Source organism: Acyrthosiphon pisum, chromosome A1 (assembly GCF_005508785.2).
Source record: "Acyrthosiphon pisum isolate AL4f chromosome A1, pea_aphid_22Mar2018_4r6ur, whole genome shotgun sequence".
NCBI classification, from domain to species: domain Eukaryota; kingdom Metazoa; phylum Arthropoda; class Insecta; order Hemiptera; family Aphididae; genus Acyrthosiphon; species Acyrthosiphon pisum.
Genome location: NC_042494.1, coordinates 31,424,315 through 31,446,337, shown reverse-complemented (window position 1 = coordinate 31,446,337; position 22,023 = coordinate 31,424,315). Strand labels below are relative to the sequence as shown.

Below are 22,023 nucleotides of genomic sequence, written 5' to 3'. Positions count from 1 at the left end.
CCAAATATTGAGAAGTGTTAGAAATTTTTAATATTAACCTCTCAAAAGTACCAACCAGATTTAATTTTTTACTAAAAAGTAAATATCGCGTCCATCCCCAAAGTTTAAAACCAAACCATTTTTTTAAATTATTTATCGTGTACAGTCAGTACAAATATTTACACGCACAGCTTAAATTGTACTGAGTCAGATGTCTGAAAGTATTACTGTATTAGCCATTAGGTAACAATTAGGTATGGCCAATGAATATATATTTTATTTAACTAACAAAAAAAAGTTAAAGGTGGTAAAAATAGAGTAAAGACACACTGGTATAGGTCAAATGTTTATTAGCACATCCTCAATGACATATTATCTGTACCCTTTTACCTACATGACTACATGTAATAAAAATAGAATAACAAAAATGTGACACTGGAACAAAAAATAAGAAAATGTCATATTATATAATATATTAATAAAAATTATAATTTTTTTTACAGGGAATAAAAAATGTCAATAGTTAACATTTTATTAAAAATAGTTATAATAAAAAATAAACATTGGAGTTTTGACCTTTAAAAATCAATTTCTCACTCAAATAATAAAGATGTACAAATATTGTTTATAGTTGTATAGAAGTAGTCATTTAATCTATACAATACAATATAATTTGCCAAAATTAAAATTTTTAATTTGGCTTAGTTTATTGAAACATAAAAAAAAAATATTAAACAAGAACATAATATTAAAATTAGTAACAAATTTAATTATAAAAAAAAAACCACTACTTGTAAAACTGAGAAACTATTTTATCTAAAAAAAAGTAACTTAATCAAAATTAATGTTTTAACTGTACCAAATTAAAGTAGAATTTGTTGATACATAATAAATTTGTAATATAATGCATAAAACTACAATTATTGAGTAAAATGCAAAAGTTACAACCAAAATAGATGCTATTTCAAAACAGTCTTTGTCTGATATTCATTGCATGTGCCGTATTGTCCCCAAATTGAAAAAGTTGGTAGCATTCATTCCATCTAGTAAGTTGCTCTTCTTTCCAAAACTCATGATTGGCACACCAAACTGGCCACTTTGATTATCCAGTTGGGAAACTGGTATATAACTGGTGACACCTAAATTCCTCAACTTGTTTACAGTAGAGGGTTTATTCAAGTCTACAACAGGGATCACAAATGATGTGTTATTCATTTCTGATTTGTGAACTGTTAATTTATGGCGATTCAACGCCTCAGGACTTTGACCAACAAACGTACACAAGTTACACCTGTACAGAAATCAAAACAAAATATATATGAAAAAGGAAAAATTATGTATTATTTTTAAAACGTTATTTTTACTCAAAATCACGGTTTAAGCACTCGCGAGGGAGTAACAATTACTTACCTAAACGGAATTGAATTTGATTTATGTGCAATAGATGTATGTTCATACAGTTTTTCAGCAGTCGTATATGTTTTGCTACATATTTCACAAGGATAATACTTCTTCGGCTTATCAGGACCAGTTAAATCAACACAGTCCACACTCTAAAATAGAATGATTGTATGTTAAATTTATATTAGCTTATAGAAGTTTTTCCATGCAAATGTTAGATGCTAAAAATTATAAAATATTTGCTGAATACACTACATTTGTACTGTTATTAATAAAACTCTAAATTATCTTATTATTTTATCAGTCTTACATTAATGTAATAGATAATTTACATTCAAAGATTACTTTGGTCTAAGAACAATTAACTATCTAAAATATTAAATTATCAATATTGTATATGTATACTAAATATTAATATCTACAATGACATAAACCCATGTTATCCAACTTACTCATTATAAATTACCTTAAATAGTTTATTGAATATGTACATTCATAATATAAGTGCAGGTGTTAGGTATTATATTTAAATATGACAATGGTTTTTTTGAAACAATCAATGTAATTTGATAAATATATTAATCAAAATGAATTGTATTAATGACAAGACACTTGAAAAAAATTACCTTATCTGCTTGTTAACATTGATTCCGATTTTTACGAATGAAAAATTATTTTTTTTAAATAATATTTGGAATATATTATGAAAAACTGTATAATTTACCTGAGTTGGTACCTTAGGTTTAGATGCCATATTAGATACACTATTAGATACCCTATTAGGTACATTACTAGGTACCTTATGAGGTGATGTAGGTATAATAGAAACAGCTGAGTTCAAGCTAAGTCCAGGGGGAAGAATTGAGTTGTTTCCATTATCCACCTACAAAATTAAAATAATATATATTAGTATAATTACATAAAAAAAAAATTGATAAGAAGTTTAGTGTTTATAAATTATAATCATGGCCTACAAATGTTACTACTGGATACATGTTTTTCCCTCTGTATAGACGTAATTACAAAATTACCGAAAAATGCTCAAAAGATTAAAAAACATCCAAATATGCAACAAAATGCAACATAAAAGTATCAACATTGAAGTACCTGTTTCATAAAACAAATTATGTTCTTGGAAAGCAATGTCTAAAATCACCCAAAAAAATATGCACTTTGCATTGAAATCCAGGCCTTACTTATAAGCATTTTCTATTGATGTAAAAACTTTCTTTTCTTTTTAATTGAGTTTTTACCCATAATACAATCTATTATCTAATAAATAAATTAATAATACTATACTAAAATATATACTTTTTACATTATTTAATTTTAATAAAACTAATAAATATTGAACTACAGATAGGGAGAGACCATGTATCTTTATTGACATTCCCAAAATAATATAAAGTGGGGCCTGAGAGGTTTTTTCTTAAATAACCCAAAAAATTAATAAACTTAGAAACTGAATATTTATATTATGAACTTTATTGAATGTATATATTATATTTTATTATTTTCTAGTGATGCACAAAGATGTCGTAGTTCGATATCGATATCGATATCAGACCAATTTTAGCGATATCGATATGACAAAAATAATATTCGATATCAAAATACGACATCGCAGGTAAATATCCAACATTTTATCGATATCGAAAATTGATATCAATTCGTTGCAATTTGAAATTTTTATTTTCTATTTATATATACAGAGTCAATCAATTACTTTTTTTGAATTCATATTTAAAGAAAAAAATATATCAGAAAACGTAATGGTATGAAAACTATTAATGAATAATTATATTTTTTAGCTAAATACTTAATAATTTTAAATGTATGCTTATTTTCAGGAAGCGATTATACAACACTCCGAGGTACCCACAGTAGATGAAAAATAAATAATGTACCTGTAATTTTAATTCAATTTAAATTTTTAAATTTTTGTTTATAATAATTAATTATATAATATGAAAACTTTTTTTATACTTTTTATTTACACTTTTTTAATGTAAGAAATATTAATTTCAAAAAAAAACCTATTATATATAAAAATAAATTATATCGATATATCGTTTGTTTTTCGATATCGCGATATGATATCGATATCAATGAACCGATATCGATAACGGAAAATATATCGTTGTACATCACTATTATTTTCATAAATTCGAGTGGTCAATTCATATTTTGATGTGAAGTTTCTAATAACATACACCCGTATCTGCTACTCGAAAGACAGCAACGGGACAAAACTGGTGTAACCGCAAATATAACACTGAAACTTTTATGTATCCTAAATTTCATTATTCACAATGTATTAAATAAGTTTTATTAATTACTAATTAGCATTAAAATAATTAAAATAAGAAATCATACTGTTTTTTTTTCGGGTGGGGGGGCATTGTTATACTAAATATTTGAAAGGGGTTCATGACCCAAAAAAGGTTATGAATCTATATAATAAGTATTTTCGACTACAATAGATACTATACTCAGACATAACCAGGGTTTGATTTATAATTGTTATAATTGTTGAGCCCAGGTACATTAATAATAAATACAAGGAACTCTTATCAAAAATAAAAGCTACCCACCAACTAAAAAATAAAACAAGCAAGACATTCAAGGGATCAGGTATATTGTAATAATTTATATTGACTTCAAAAAATAATAAGTATGAACCCAATAATCAGCCCATAGTCCACCTAATAGTATCATATTGATTGTTCCATCTGTGTATAAGTCTATACTGTTATTGTCTATCTCCTTGATGGTAAAATATTTCTTAATTAGTCTGAGTTAACAAAAAAAAGTCTTAATTACAACCTATACTTATCTTTAAAATCTATAATTATTATATATAAACGTATTTTAAAAAGTAACAACAATATTGCCAAGACTTGTATTAAGTATATATATATATATATAGTATTATATTAAGTATGTATATCAATATTTAATGCCTGCTTAATATTATTTTGTTATTTATAATGAAATTCGCTAATAAATTATTTTTTTGTCACGCCTGCACCGAAAGTTTGGTTTTCAACCACGGTTGAAGTGTTCGAAAGCAACCTTTTTCCGTCCAGCGAGCGTAAAAGAGGAAATCCCAAAAAGTGCCGGGCGGAAAAGAGGAAATCCCCAAAAGTGCCGGCCGCCAGGCGCGTATCCCCTGCACAACCAGAAACTAAAATGTATACCTACCACGGTCCTTCCAAAACATAAACTTTTGGTTACATCTTAAATTTATAGTATAACCTCCTTGCATGACGCATTAACATTTAAACATATTTTGTAGAATAGTCTATAATTGTTGCATAGATCCCTGCATAACCTTTTCCATGAACGCAGGGGCGTGACAAAAAATAGTATGTGTGGCTCGCGCGGGAAGGCCATTTCCCGCCCTTGCCACACAATATACTATTGTATTGTAATGATAGCATTATATAATATTTTAATAATTATTTTATAGCAATAAACTTTTTCCTTTTAATTCACTACCTTTTTTTAATTTAAAAATAATAATATGAAGTTACCGTGCTAATAGTGAGCCCTCGTTTGGAAAATAAATTAACAACATCTTGCTGTGAAGCCGGAGAAGCTGAATTTTTGGTTGCAGATTTGGTTAGAGATTCTGCTATGGATTTAGCAATCTGAGGAGTCTTGTTCAAGGTACTTATATAGGAATTTCTAAATCAAAATTACATTTAAATCTTAAAAAATAATATATGCAAATACATAGATGTGTCAACACTTCATAATTAATCATATCATTTATTATTATATCAATTTATATTTATTATATCAATTATTCATAAATTATTTTATATCATTATGACAAAACTAAACCAGTTGCATGACCCATCCGGTTCATCATGGTACTTAGTAACCGTTGGGATATTAAAAAAAAAAGTGGTCTGAAAACCACATTTTTTTTAAATATAATATAGTATTTAGACCACCGTTTTTGTATAATTTTCACCAAAAGCGCTGCTTCGTTTCCTTTGATTTGTGTACCATATTATGCTTTTATGTTTTAATAATAGTTGTCTGTTGATATTTTAAATTTGACTTTGTAAAGTATTTAATGTTAAGTAATTTTCATTTTTTTGTCTATACTGAAATATATAGTATAAAGCATTTAACCTTAATTTAAATAATGTAATACAAATTAATAATTATAGTATTTTATATATTTAAATACTGTATTTGCATATTAGTATACTTACTATAGTATTTATAGAAATTCATAAACAATTTGATACTACCATACACAAAACTCATTTAAATTATAATATTTAGAAATAAACAAATAAAAGATACCTATGTTTAATATACAAATATTAGTTCTTTGAGATTTCTCGAAACAAATTATTATCTAAAGTAATTATTACAATGTATTATTTATGATTACAATAACTTCATGAATACATCGAAAGCTAACAGACAAATGGCTGTATCCGCCATAGCAATAGATTAATAAGCAAAACAAAATACATCAAATGAACCCACTCTAATGGTTTTAGCTACAATCATCACTATGTAATTTAAATGTTTCTTTTAGCCATATCAACCTTCTTGACAATAAAATTAACAGGTATAATAAAAATTTGACCCCCCACTATTATATTATGAACATATCAGCTATTTCTGAATAATACAAGTGGACGTAAAAGCCAAATTGGTAGATACTTCCATTTGAATTAAGAATAAACTACAAATAATGGTGGTTTAGTTTAAAAATAAACAGATTGTATATTTGAATGTGTGCGCAAAGTACAATTAAATTGTCACATTGTTAAACGTCGTTTTAAAGTTTAAGTTAATCAATGTATCACATTGACTTTACTATCCACTTAAATTGAATCAGCGTAATAATATTTAGAGCCAGTGTCTGGCACTCCAGAGGCCCATGGATCAGTTTTTCTAAGGTGCCCTATAATTAAATACAAAATTTAATTGACATTTTAGTGAAAAAATGATCACCAAATTTTTTACTTCAAAAATACATTTATTCAAATTCTGAATTTTAGAATTTTTAGGTAAACCTAAAGACCATATTATATTTAAATTCCTGATATTTTTTGTACTACTATTAAAGTGTGTCCTGCGGCTATGCAAATTTCTATTTTTCAAATGAGAATTTTCTTTTTACTGCAAATTATTTAGCAGATGATGTTCTTGTAAATGTAGATGTATCTAAATCATAATTGTAAGAAGTAGTTGCTGAAATATTAAAATGTTTATACTAAGGATAATAATCCTTAAATATGGCTCTACAATAAAAAAAACTATAAGTGCCTAATATTAAATGTAGTACCTATTCACTATTTAGTATACCTACTTAGTAATTTTTACAAATTATTTATCTTGATAGACCAATGGTGATTAGTACTAACTACTAACATTTTCAAATCATCTAAGCCCTCAAATCTACTTATACTTTCCATATACGACATACATATTATCCTTAGTACAGTTATATAACTCAAAAACTACTAATTCGAGTATTGATTTAGATGCATCAAAGTACTAAAAAAAAAATATCTGCTAAATAATTAAAAGTAAAAGAAGATAATTCCTATTTGAAAAACAGAAGTTCATATTGTAACATCATCCTTAAATCTTATGTATTCAAAAATCTACAAGTATAATTAAAAATTCTAAAAATCAAAACTTGAACATAATATGTACAATTTAAGTAAAAAAAATAGGGTGAGTATGCTTAAAAAATCACTCTGTATAATATTAATAGAAAGCCTGACGAGGCGAGTCATTCGTTTAATAATAAACAATGACATTTTTCAAATATTTGAAACTTCAAAATAATAAATAATTATTACTTATTACACAGAAACGAAATTACGAAAACAAAAATTATATTTATATTACCTATAGAATTTTAACTTTGAAGATAAATTCATAAGCTATAAACATAATATTATTCAAGTAAACTTTCATAGGAAAATGTCCAATCTTTATCATTGTTTTATATTATATAGGTATGAGTAGACATATAGTATTATAAATAATACATATTTTTGCATGCAACATTTTTATGATCGCTGAATCCGACAGCGGATCCACTGCAGGATCGGGTGAGCCCTTGTAGCCTCGTCTGAACCGATTTTTTAAATAGAGATATAAAACCTAACCTAACTTGCAGTAGCGCTATTAATCCAAAAAAAACTTCCTCCTACTTATTACTTAACACTAATTGTACTATTATAGTGCCCTGCTCACACCATAATAGGTAAGCATCTTGGCCCTGTAAAGAAAAATATATCGATAAATACTTTACTGAGTCCTTACTCCCTACACAGACCAGGCACATGCCAAACATATAAAAAATTTATGAGACCCTACAAAAAACGGTCTTGGTCGCGTTCGACACTTAACCGTCCAAATTTTGTCGGTAATAAAATCCATTATCAGTTGGTTAGCGTTAATCTACACTTTACCAGACATTGTAAGAACACCCCTTAGTAGGAAAAATTTAAATTTTGGTTCTCGTAAAAAATTGTATATGGCTGTTAATTTAAGTCGTCAATTTAATTCAAATGCAAGTTTTAACAAATTAATTTTTAATGGTTTCCGATTTAAAAGGTTTAGAAATAATAATAAGACTGCAAGAGAGTATATTAAAATAAAGTGAAATGTGATACTGCTATAATTTATATTTAATATTTATAATATAAAAGTAAAATAGTCAGATAACATGTTATGATAAGATTGAACATTTCACACGTCCGCTTACTGTGACAATTTGCTATGTATTTTTTCATAAAAATGTATAAAAACGGATTAACTAGTTTTCTACTCTTTAGGTAGTCCATGTACCAAAAATCAAGGAATAAATTTGCCATTAACATAATTTAATTTTAAAATGACAATGACTACAACCATTAAATTAATCAATTTTTCATGCAGCCCAGTATAGTATGTTGTTATATACCTACTCAAAACCCTATTACTCAAAACAATGTGATAACTGACAATTTTCTAATTCAAGATTGATTTATATTAAATTACTTAATATAATTACTATAGTATTATTTAATATAAATTATTATAAAAAAAATTCATCTATGTCTTAATCAGTATTTCATAGTAATAGTAGTTAGCTCCTAGTGGTATTTACAAAAGGTATTACAAGCAATTATAAGCGAAGTGTTGACACCTTTAAATATCTACCTTGAGTATAATAATATTAAATGGAATATTCTACAGACAATATGCTACTAACCTATCTAAATTTGTACGTTTCATAGGCGGAGTTCCCCTCCTGGGCGCTGTTAATGGTCTTTTTAAAGAACTGCCTCTTGGAGATGAATTTAAAGAAGCTGTTCTTCCTCCTATGCAATAATAATAAATAATAAATAATTGTAATTAGTTATTAATATAATATAATATAACATTATGAGACGCACTCATAGTTGATCCTCTTTGTACATTACGCCCTCTTGGAGAAACCATATTATGTGACATAGGCCTCATCATTGGACGCATGGCACGTTGCATAGGAACTGGTTGATTTGGCATCCGCAATGGTTGTGTATACATACTAGGAGATAGGTTCTCAGGTAATGGTGGAACACCAGACTGTAATTGATCAAAACCCATTGCTGGTAAGCGTTGTACCTAATTGTAACAAAACAATTAACCTGATATAAAGAAATATATTATATCAATTCTATTATAATAAATATATAATAATATAAGGCTGTTGAGAGCCAACCATTTTTAAGGTGTAGGATTTAACAAATATTCTATATCCTTTTTGAGTGACGTGTGACTGAGTGTAGTGACTGATCATTTGTGTGCATGAATTATCCAAACGATTTGTGTAAAAGATTATTGGTCTAAATGCATGAAAAAATAACTTGGTTTCAACAGCCTTAACAAACATAATACTAAAGAAATTTTAAATGATTTTTGTTGATTTAAGACTGACTAAAATTGAAAATAAATTTGTAACTTTTTATCAAAATTGTATTATTACTTGGTGTGCTAATTGTTGAACTGGTGATGGCATACTATTGTGAACCATACGTTGGTGTTCTAGAAATTCTTGTTGACTTGATGCTACTAAATGTTCACATTCCTTGAAAGAACATTTGAAATGTTTCATGTTTATTTTATGATCATTTAATAATTCTGGAGAATCATACTGCATTCCACAGACATCACATGACAAATACGGTGGCGGAAAAGGCCCGACACCATTTTGAGTTAAAAAATTAGGTGCCCTTTCTATTTGTGCAGGTGGTGGCATATTAATTAGAATCGCAGTACGAGGATCTATTAAATCATCAAAAGAACGGACATTAAGTTTGAACTTTTGTTCTTTAACTTGCTCTTTTATTTCATTATTTTGAATGCCGTTTTGTGGTTGAGGTACTTGAATATTTTTAATTTCATTATCATGTTTTAAGACACTTACATCACCTTCTAAGTCTGGTTCTTTTAACAGTTCTTCTTTCAATGGTTTAATTCGTATCTTACATTCTTCTTTCTTAACGGCTGTAGAATTCTGAGGAAGTTCTTCAGTTTTTAAATCTACTACTGTATTAATAGACACATTCTTCTCTTCAGCTTTAACTGATACAGCTGGTCTAGGTCTTTCAGCAAATGACACATCGGAATCATCTGATAATATTTCTACATCACTATCATCAGAACTATTAGCATTTTGAGACTCTCCATCAGATTCCTTTTCATTTTCACCTGCATCAACTGAGGGGGATTTATCAGAAGGGTTTTCCTGTCCGGAGTCCTTTGGATTTTCACAATCTTCTTCACCAGAAACACTTTCAGTGGTATTTGTAAGACTTCTCACAACCTGAAATTAATTAATATATACATAATTATAATATGATATTTAATTTAATAACAAAAAAGAAAAACTATAAATTAGAAATGGAAGACTTAAATATAAAATATATATTAGTTGTTTGGATTAAAAAATGGAAAAATTGATCTGCTGTATAGTAGGTGATGAGTATACATGTCCTTGTCATTGAGTAGGTCACTATAATGGATGCATTACATTTTAACTCAATAAATAATGAATCATTACTTACAATAAAATGATTTTGAGCAGAGACAGTCTGTCAGCCAGTCTATGATATAAATATTTATATTTCTATCCATAATTTATATTCCTATTAGTCATAGTGGATTGAACTAATTTTTGCCAAAACCAAATTATGTTTATTATAACATTATTTTATGTAAAATAACTACATGCGTTATTAATAGAATGATGTCAGGGTAGCTTTATATTAATCTAAGCATTTCATTAGGTACAGAAAAAATTTGGACAAATAGATACTGCTCTACTGTACAGCAATTGATGAGTATGTCATTATTACCATTATGGATGTTACATTTGAATTCAATAATAAATCATTGCATACGAACAACAATTCCTAGCATACTTGTATGATTAATAATCAAATTTAACAATTAAAAAAAAATAATTTAAATTAAAAATATCTCATAGCTATATATAGCGTAACTGCCCAGTACATTTTTTTTTTTTCATTGAGGTAGAAAAACTTTGTGGGAATCTTCTATTAAAATGTCTAATGTTAGCTATGAGAAGAAAACTTTTATAAATTTCAAACTAAAAAATAATTTACGACATTTGAAAAAATGTCTATGGCTAAATAGCTCGAAAAAAAAAACAAATATTTTGAAAATGTTACCATTATATGGAAAATGCTAATATAAAATATATTTGGTGAAAATGTCAAGTGTCTATGATTATTAGTTTTTGAGTTACATCAAAAAAATTAAATTGATTTTTATGAAAATTGTTTTTGCATAAAAATTCTTATTATTCCTTCATTATTCCCCCCCCCCCCCGACGCTTTTATTAACTACTGGGAATTTTCTATTTTGAACTCCTAAATACACCAATTACACTTAGTTTTCTGATGTCAAAAATTAAAGCAATTTTACTACCTCAAATATCAATGATAAAAAAAAACCCAAATGATTGTAAATACGCTCAAAATATAAAATATGATTTAAATATGTATTTATTGTAATAACCTAAGTACCTATCTAATTTTTAAATGTCCCGATTAACAGGTCTAGTGAGTTTAATACACTATCATTTTTTGTTTTTTATTAGTATACGTGCAAATCGAGACCAGCTGCTTTTAGTCTAATAGGCAAATGAATCAATTAAGTGTGAGTCCAATAAGAGGAACCCACTGTATTTAATTTTACCAACAAATTTAACTTCAAACAATAAAAAAAAAAATTTTGCCCGTGTAATTAATACAATATTTTTAAATTGCTATAAAAACAAATCATTAAACTTGGGTTTTGTTTGAGCTTTTTGACCAAGAGTAAACAATTCTATCAACATCAATAGAAAAAAAATTTTAAAACCTAGATAAGGCTTTAAATTTGTGTGAATATTTTGAAATTGTAATTGTCTACGGTAGCGTATTTATATGCAGGCACTATAGGCACGAGCCTACAGTGGAACATTTTTATGGCTATATTTATACAGTTTCTGTTATTATTATTTTAGTCATTTAGGATGGCAATTTTCCACAGGCCTAAACTCGAAAAATACGTCTGATTGTCTATAGAAAATAATATAATTATTAATAGTCAAATGTTTCAAGTTTCCTATATGAGTAATAACAAAATATCAAAAATTATTTGAGGATAAATCTATATTTTATGTGTGAATATCCAATGTTTTTAAAATTTGAACTTCAATCACTCATAAAAATGTATGTGACTTTATACTAAAGTACCAATTAGATATCAACTTTTCTACCAGAAAACATTTTCAAAGCATATTTTTACTGATGTCAGACACAAAAAAAGAGGTTAAGTAGGTAACTGATTCGCTGTAAATAATAATCATTGCAAACAAAAAACGATTATAAGCAAAGACAGTATGTCAGCCTATATCAATAAGTACCTATATTTTATAATAAATTTATATTGCAACTAAAATCATTTATTTTACTATGAGTAGATTAAATTAAATGTTGGCAAAAACTTTGAATTTTAAAGTCATTGTGTATATAAAACTATAAAATATAGTAACACTTATGCGGTAAGAGTTTCATATACCCACAAAATAAATAATAAACTTATAAATTACAACAAAATAACTGAATCTTTCTTCATTTAAATATCTACTTTATATACGTATTTTTACTATTCTTAAATAGCTATAATAACAACTCATCCTTATAAGGAACCTTATATTAAATTTAGAAGCTTTCTGACCAACCAAATAATTTTTTCTCGACATTTATAGAAAATAAACTCAAAACAATTTCAAATTTCTGAAAATATTGTTTCTAAGTTACACAAAAAAAAAAAATAAATAAATAAATTTTAACAAATCCGGATTTGTGTGAAAATCCCTGTTTTTTCATAAATTTTTTGTTTGTTTATTTTTCCACGAATTTTCAAAAGTAACAACTAGATAATTTACTACCAGAAACAACCCCCTCAAAGTTAAAAATCAAAACATTTTTACTGCCTTAAAAGCTGATGATATAGAAAAAATAAAAATATTGTAAAATTGTTCCGCTCAGAATCTATACTATAGGCATCATGAATTTATTGCAAACACATCCATTTCAATAATTTTAGTGAATCAATATAATTTTAATTTTTAACAAAGTTAAAAAATATATATTATACTCTTGTAGTAATTTAATAAAATTAAAAATAATATACAATATTATACATAATTGTCTTATAGCAAATATGATATATAAGCTTTTACTAAACCTAATTAATAAAAATCAGACAAAATGTACAGGCAGTGGCACCCAAGATATATTTTTCAGTTGTAGCAAGAAATAATTTTACCCACCCACCCACCCCCTTATAAACTCAAAATTATATTCTTTTATACATTTTATCATATTTTAATTGATAATATTAGTAAATATTAAGGTATCGACCAATATAATCTGTGATTAATAATGAATATATTTCAAGTTAATTATTTTATGTTATTACTCATTATACCTACTCACCCCTTATTTTCAAGGTGTAGCGACCGCTACACCTAGTTATAGGGTTGGGCGCCACTGTGTACAGGTATTACTCATGTGTATTATTCATCATATTATTAATTGAAACAATTTCTAACTAAAATGTATTATTAAGTTTCTCACTTCAAATGATTGGGTGGATTCCCTAGAAGAACTACTGCTATTTGACCTTGTCTTTTTTAAGGTCACTTTGACTGGTGGATTTGTTACTGCTGTAGGTACATTTTGATCATCTTCTGAACAATACAATTTTAAAAAAAAAATACATTAAATAATTGTTACATTAATATGTTATCTATTATTATTATTATTAGTTTGAAGGAATCCAATTTTGTTGACTCTTTAATAATTTAAAATGTAAAATGCCTAAGTTTATTTGATGATTTTAAATTGCTGGTAAGCACATTAAGTTCATACTTCATACTACATTTTCAAGTCTTGGGAACTAAAAATTGAAAATGTTATTAATTTACATTGTATGAATATTATCAATATAAAAACCTTAGACCTATTACATTAATTGTAAGCTTTTTTACCAAGAAAAAACTATTGCCACTAGTAAAACTTGTATCTAAAATGTTGAATAAAAATAAAAATGTTACTATTGATAATCAGTTCTCAATTTAATAACATTACTGATTTCAAAATAACATTGTTTTTATAAATAATATTTAAATTTTACAGTAGGTAGTTATTTAATACACAACTATTGTTTTAATCAGTAATGATTAAAAGGATGCTTATTAATATATATTATTATTATTAAAAATCTAGCTCCATTAGTTTAAAAATTAGAGTGAATAGACCTATCATAAAACTTTATGGTAAGAAAATGATCTGTTTGTAAATGGGTTTTTTACGATTGTTAAATTTTTTAGCAATTTATGTGTATATAATATTGCGTAAATGAGAAATACTCATAACTCACTTAAAAACTGAATTATCGTAATATATGATAACCACATACAAACACAGCTTATGTTTGTACCATCCTGTTTCATAATAGGTCGATTCACTCTAATTTTTAAAATATCTGAGTTACTGCTGAGCGTAAATTTTCTATGTCATGCACTTGTATGATGGAACCCACAATATCTGTGTAGTGTTCTCTTAAATAATTTTATAAAACAAAAACAAAAACAATCATCACAACGAACCGAATAAATAATAAAGAAATGACAGTTTTTTTTTATATATTTTAACTATATTAATGAAAATTAAAAAAATTATTTATATTAAGTTTTAAGTAATGAACTTTTATTGATTTTAAATAAAAATTGATTTAAATTACCTTCACTCTCCGGATTTGAACAAATAGAGGGCGGCGATTTACTGTTGGATTTCATTTTAGATTTTTCGTTTCCTGTTAAAAAAAAATAACTATTAACATTATATACTAAAGCACAATCTGTATTGATGAGTATTTTTAAAAATCTACCTCAATTAACAAAAACAAAAATTAAATACTAAAAAGTTGGCAAAATATATTTCTACTACAAAATATATATCATTAATCACCATCATTTTATTTGTTGGTTCAACAAAAAAGTAACTACATAGATTTTTAATGCCATAGATGTTTTTATCCTGGAATTATTTGTTAAAACTACAATGGTAAAATAATTTATTGTATGATAAGGTATTTTAAGCTGGGAGTACAATACTCCAAGTTTGCCCACCGACTGGTCATACTGCTAGACATAGACCATTATAACAGTGAATAATTGAGCTATATTCATGGCATAGCTTACATTAGTTAAGCACAATGTCAGTGTCCTCATATTAGAAGCATTGTTAAACCACTAAATTAAAAAAAAAAAATGTTAAAAGAATTTAGTATTTTAATTATTTAGTACAAATAAGTATAGAGCCGGGTGCTTATTCAGCTGGAAACACCAACACCTTTTTACCTAATTTTTGTTTAATATTAACGTTATGCAATCATCATATTTAAATAAACACATTTTGTCAAAAATTCAAGATTATAAATTATAATTTGCAATGTTGTTCATAAGTTCATAACAAATTAAGCTTTCTTCTCGGCTTTCTTTGTGTTTTATTAAGTCAGTATTACAACTGCAAGATTTAGAGCTCCAAATTTAAAGACAATAGTTATTTTTTATCCATAATAAGTGATCCATTATTCATTACCAGGGGTTTATAACACTTATAATCAATAAAATAAGTGTTGAAAAAAGCACCTAAATACTTCATTATAAGCACTGAAATAAGCAATGAAAAATATTAAAAAAGCAAAAAAGAGCGACAAAAACCATCAACACATTTTTTTCTATATTATCGTTTAGTTTTTATATTTAATGTAAAAAATGTTATCTTTAAAAACTTTTAACCTTTTTCTATTTTTGAAGACATTTAAACTTCTTTATTATAATTCTTATACATTTTCTGAAAAATTAATTTAAAACTGAAAAAAAAAATTGATTAATTTGGCCAGTTAGTAGATTAATGAGCAAATACAAGACCTGATGTTTATTAAGTAAGTAGGTAAGTAGGTAGCTATTAGAAAATATGGTACAAAGGAGAAATATTATTTTTAGTTTTAGCTTTACCTTAAATAAAAAAAAAAACAGAAATTAACAAACATTTAGGTTTTTGTTAGTGGCACGTGTCATCATAGATAATAATTAAGCATATTTTTAAAAATTTTTTGAAAAAAAGTAAAACAAAATTATTATGTATTTAATAATAGTCTAAAATCAAAAATCGATGCAAACTTACAAATTTCTAAGAAACTTTTTGTTTTTTATTATTTTGATCGGTTTCCAAAAACAATATACGATATTTAAAACAAAGTTAAGTATAAGTTAAGACACAATACAAAGAAAAACCACATGTTCATTGTTCAACCAAAAACACAAATTGTATATACTCAGTTCAGGTTAAGATTGAACCGCGTCGCGCATGCAGACTGAGCCGCCGAACAGCGCCTGACCCTTCCATTTGATGGCTATGCGTTCTGTGATTGGCAGACAGTGATCGCCGGCTGTCATCGATCGTCTGCGCCGGTGCTGGTCGCCGTACATACGCTTCTGCTGGTGTCCGGAATGCGCGAAAAAAATGTGTACATGTCAAATGAGAGGTTCAATCTTAATCTGAACAGAGTATAAGTACCTATAGTATGTATTAATACAATGTACAACGCTTTCAACACTGTTTAATGCTGTTTGGGTATACAACAAATGAGAGGGTAACCATTTTTTGTTAATGTAACAATAATACTTGAGTCTGCTAAAAATTACTCTAAAATTGATATTATAATAATTTTAACAAAAAAAAAAAACCTTGAAAAACCTCAAAACTTGTAAAGATTATAATGTTTTTATACAACTCACTATTTTTGTATTTTTCTTAATTCTTATTAATTTAAGTATTTATTTATTATTGTTAAAAGAAATACACATAACATAAATATTGTGAAGTATTACAAGAAATTTCTATACACATCAGGTCTGAGGTAAAACCCCATATCGTAGAATACAATATTATACATTTATACTTCTTATAACACTGAATACTTAATATTTCTTTATTTCTTTTTTTTAATTGACACTTAATTAACTTTTAAAATATAAATGTATAGCTAGGCACCTTGTACCTATATAAGACACTATCAACATTGTTTGATATTTAACTTAAGAGGACGTTTACCGACATTTGCTGTCTCCGTTTTACAAGAGCGTAGCATAGCAAATTGTAACAGAACACGTATACCTCCGTTAATTTAAATATTAGAGTAAACCTAACCTCTTATAAAACTTAAAGGTAAGAGCACGACAATTTACTCTACTATAAGAGCTCAATTCACTCTAATTTTTAAACTAAAAGAACTAAACGTGTTCTGCTAAGCGTACAATTTGCTATGTTAAACACTTATAAGACAGAGACAACAAATGTCGGAATAATGTCCTCTTAATACTCATATTTAGTTTTTGCTATTAAAAACCGACTGAAACTATTAAAATCCCATTTTATTGAACAAAAAAAAAATTATTCACAAGGGTGTGATTTTACATTGATTTTATTGCATACATACTTTACATACTTACATTAGGTATGTCTAAATTTATCATTTTATTATCAGATTTATATGAAGCAGTTAAAATTATTTAAATTCAAAACCGGTAGGTAGATAGGTAAGTATTGCAAATTATAATATTAAACATTTCTTATTAAAACTAAAAACTGGCCATACCTAGGTATACCTACTACATTTTAATTTAGAAATAGCTTTCCAATTCTTTTTTTTTTTTAATTCTTAAATATTATGTTTACAGTTTTAGTTTTATAACTAGGTATTTAACAGCTTCATATTAAACTTAAATTCAATGGACTTATCACAAAATACCAGGGATAGAAAACGTTTTTAAAAAACGTTATTAAACGGAAAAAACAAAAAACAACTGAAAAATGATAGGTAACAAAAAAATCCCAAAAACCGAAAAAAATTAATAACGAAATCAAAAACGAAAATAAATTATAGTATTATAGATTATTAAATTATTTATACCACGAAAAAAAAAATTTGGAAAAAATTTCACTTGTCTTTACTTTTTAACTTTAAAAACATTTTAATTTGAAATCAAAAATTTCTCAAAAAATTTTGAATTTTCTAATTTTTAATAAATTATAATTTTGATTTAAAATTTAAAATTTAAATATTAACTATTAAGATTTAAGAATAATTAATTTTAATTTTTAACTTTTAAGTGCATTTCTATATTGCGCGTTACTATTATAACTTAGTTAAAAGTTATAATTTATAAAAATATAATAGGTGTATACCTATTGTTTCCAAATAAAGTTTTTGATAATATAGTTTTTTTTTTTTATATATATATAATATTTAATTTTAATTTTCAACTTTTAAGTGCATTTCTATATTTCGCGTTACTGTTATAACTTGAAAGTTAAAAGTTGTAAGTTATAAGAATATAATATTAAAAAAAAATATATATTATCAATAACGTTAATCAAAAACATAATATTCAAAAACGTTAAACAAAAACAATATTTTTTAAATCAATAAACGAAAACGAAAACGAAAAAAATTAAAAACGTCTTCCATCCCTGCAAAATACAGTTCTTACCAGAGTCTGGGTTGTTCGCTCTACTTCTAGTTGAATTTTTATTCTGATTTCTCTTCCCTTTTTCGGAGTTCATTGTACACGCTCTTGTATTGACCATTTACGTTTTAGTTTTGAATAGGTATTCCTTAATCACATGAACACACATTACAAAAAGTTAAAATTTAATAATTATGTGATGAAGCACAATTGATTAATATGCAATTTTGGCATAGAATTCAATATAAGAAGAAAATATGCCAAAGCGTTCAAATTGTAAAGACAGAATATGCAAAAACCACATGTCGACTCCTCTGAAATATCTAAACAAGATCAGATATTAGATACACTGTTGAAACCTCTGTGGTGACTGATGACAGACGGACAATCCAGAATCATTAGGGCAGTAGATAGGCAGCTATGCTTACTTACTTATGTTACACAAACACACATCAAGACGTGTTGGGTAGTAACATAACACAAATTACAAATTACTTTTGCAGTAACGATGTAGTCATATCATTATATTTTATTTAAATTAACACGAATGTAATGAAGTAACGTGTTATTTTCCACGTTATTAAAATAAGTTAAAAATGTAAGATGTACGACAAAAACTAAGATATTCGAGAAAACTAAAATTAATAAAATCTATTTACGATTCCGAAAGTTTTTATAATAAATAATAATCTGGACTATAACAACAATATAGACGGATTTTGCAATTATTATTTTTTTAAGTTACGTTATTTCTAACGCTCTACTTTTTGAATGAAAAAGTAAAGTGATAAAAATAATGTAAGTAAAATGAATGTAATTTAAATAAAAATATTTAATGTAACGAGTAATGTATCTAATTTTATTACTTTATAAAAGTAATTCACCCATTACAGGACAGATCTAACAAGGGCAGTCGTAGGGTAGAAAATGGTGTCAACGCATTGCGATTTAACCACACGATTACAAACCCCTGGGAAACGCAGAGTATAATATTACTATGATTTAAACGTATATTTTATATCTAAAGTACGTCTATATTATTATAAAAACAAAAGGAGACAAGACGTCGAGAAAGTGTGGAAATTAGGAAGGTACCTAATCCAATATTCAAGATTTTCAAGGAAGAAATTTTAGTTCAAGAGCGTTCAAGAAGTTACATGTGCAATATACAAGCGATACGTATCGGACTCAGACTTCGATACGAGCCGGTACGTAACTATTCCATACCGATACGTATCAAATTTTTCTTCTTGAAAATCTTCAATATAATATCGGTTGCATAGACATCCAGAAAAAAAAACGATATCGGATCAACGAGACAAAACGTCAACAAAGATCTATCTATAATACTCTATGGTACCTACAACAGATTCTAAAAATGATTTTAAGACATAACGCTAATTGTTTTAAGATGTCGAACAACAGTGGATGAAAATTTATGCAATAAAAGACGTCCGAATGTCATAATATTATTATTATTACGATCGTGTTACTAGTGTTGCTACACGACCCACGGGAGTCCGTACACCGTGCTTGGAGATACCGGTCGGGCGAACCTACCGGCTTACCGTTATCGCAATATTTACTACTTACAAAGTCAGGTTCCGTGTGATGCTGCAACTGCTGTTCACGCACTCTCAAAAGACATAACGATAATATTACCAATTATTTTAAAAATCGTTCAGAAAGTACAAAGCTCACAATACAAATTAATATAACACAACTATAATATTATAAAATATTATTGTTATCCATCCGTTGTATTTATAATATTTTATTATCAAACAATAATAACACAATAATAACAATCCAACTGAGTTTATGAAAATAATAATAAATTATTCGACGGCGAGCGTGTGATACGGTTAACGATATCTGGCCACAAAATACAAATGACAATCGATACACGCGGACCGGCGCGCAGGCGCGAGACCGAACGCGATAAAAACGCAAACGGAAAGTCAACGGAAAAGGATCAAACGCACAAGCGAAGAACGCAGGACGATGCGAGCAAGTAGTCGGACGAAGAAGAACGACGGCGGCGGTGGCCGGGCGGAATCACGGAATGCTGATCTGCGGAGCGAGCTGTGAGACGACGGCGGTGCACGAAGTGTACCGAAGGTGACGACAAGACGAACGCTGTGCCAGAGAGGTGAAATGGAGCGCTGCGGCTGCCCGTGTCGAGTACTCAATGCTCACTGCTCACGAGTCACGACTGTCTACTGCTCGGGTCACACACTCACACGAGTGTCGAACACTCGAACTGCCGGCCACCGCCTATAGCGCTGTCCACCCGAACACAGCCTGCCGCCGCCGCCCTTTCCGCCCGTCCATAACCACCGTTTGGCCGCCCACCCGCCTGTCCGGACAGTATTGAGCATTTGAGCACGCATAGTTCCGTGCGCCGCCGCGAGTTAGTCGCTATATAGACAGTGTGTTCATGCTTGTGTGTTGTGTTCTCTTTCGGGTAGCGCGCCGCCATCCGCCCCGCCACCACCGCCGCCGCATGCGCGTGCGACGGCGACAATCGCAGTCAGGTGTGGTATATCGCTCAGCGACTAGCGAATAGCGAGTAACAGCGAACGCTCGCTAGCTCCGACGCGTCTATGTTCGATTCAATATTAATGTTCCACGAACGCGTTCGAGGTCATTGCGGGCGGCGTGCGTTATAATATTATTATTTTCGTTATCTATTCCACCTTATTGTACTTCCCGTCACACTAGCGGCTAGCTCGCTCGCTCTGCTGCCCGCAGCAACGGAGCAGTGGCAAGTGGCAACCGTCGCTATCGATCCGAACGCCGCTGCCACCGCCGCAATCCCCGCAGTATACACTACTCGCCGCCGTAGCACAACACCCGTCCACTGGTTCCTTGCTCCGCTCCACAGTCGACACCCGTTGCCCGCGCATCTGCGTTATTAAACTATTAAAGTCGACGCAAATAACCTCAGCACCCGCCACCGTATCGTACCGCGCCACGGCGCATAGCACGGAACGGCAACGCACCACACCGGCACGCCGTCAACCGGTCGTACGCGACGACATTCGTTATTATTTGTATTAATAGACCCGCGACGATAAAATAATATTGTTTTTCCTATGGCTAATATTACGGTTGAACATTTATTATTATTGCTTTATATTGTTGTAATTTATTTCGTCCGTCGTATATTACACCAAAACACCATTGCAATATATAACGCTCCGGAATTGAATATTGACATATTTTCTTTTTTTGTTTACCCTTTTATCCTTTTATTCTGTGGTCTGTTTCGTTATTACGTCATATGACAATATTATAAAATAACGGTCCTTTATCAAAAGGTACTTAGGAAATTAGGAACTGTTTTTTCGTCTCACGCCCCAAACATTAAACGATTAACTATTACGGTGGCAGTAGCATTTATTTATTTCGTCCTTGGAAGTGTTCTTACTTATTATTATTGTCACTATTCGCTACGAATGGTAGTATATATAATAGTAACACGGTAGATTGGTTTATCGACGAAAATT

The 22,023-nt window shown here is 28.5% G+C and overlaps 1 protein-coding gene across 3 annotated transcripts; it reads right to left on the bottom strand.

The window, feature by feature from the left end:
* Positions 1–309: 309 nt before the first annotated feature.
* On the bottom strand, positions 310–20,744 carry LOC100167337 (dual specificity protein kinase splA). 3 transcript variants are annotated; one of them, XM_003240212.4, is made up of 11 exons: positions 20,105–20,744; positions 18,536–18,659; positions 14,719–14,790; positions 13,551–13,663; positions 9,383–10,222; positions 8,811–9,021; positions 8,627–8,735; positions 4,917–5,070; positions 2,105–2,263; positions 1,390–1,532; positions 310–1,270 (listed from the first exon to the last, which is right to left on the bottom strand). In XM_003240212.4, exons 2-11 carry the CDS (start codon positions 18,630–18,632, stop codon positions 967–969), a joined length of 2,202 nt encoding a protein of 733 aa, XP_003240260.1. In that variant the 5' UTR covers positions 18,633–18,659; positions 20,105–20,744; the 3' UTR covers positions 310–966. The 3 variants fall into 3 exon arrangements, with proteins under 3 accessions (XP_003240260.1, XP_001949742.2, XP_008179763.1); XM_001949707.5 differs by having other exon boundaries at positions 2,180–2,263; positions 20,105–20,743; XM_008181541.2 differs by lacking the exon at positions 20,105–20,744 and adding an exon at positions 16,318–16,540 and having other exon boundaries at positions 18,536–18,643.
* Positions 20,745–22,023: the final 1,279 nt, after the last annotated feature.

Excerpts from the sequence above, each read along its gene's own strand:
- LOC100167337 (XM_003240212.4), bottom strand. The coding sequence starts at position 18,632 with ATGGTCAATACAAGAGCGTGTACAATGAACTCCGAAAAAGGGAAGAGA. Across the intron at positions 5,071-8,626 it reads AAACGTACAAATTTAGATAG|AAATTCCTATATAAGTACCT; the intron begins GTTAGTAGCATA and ends ATTTTGATTTAG. Across the intron at positions 1,533-2,104 it reads AACCTAAGGTACCAACTCAG|AGTGTGGACTGTGTTGATTT; the intron begins GTAAATTATACA and ends ATTCTATTTTAG.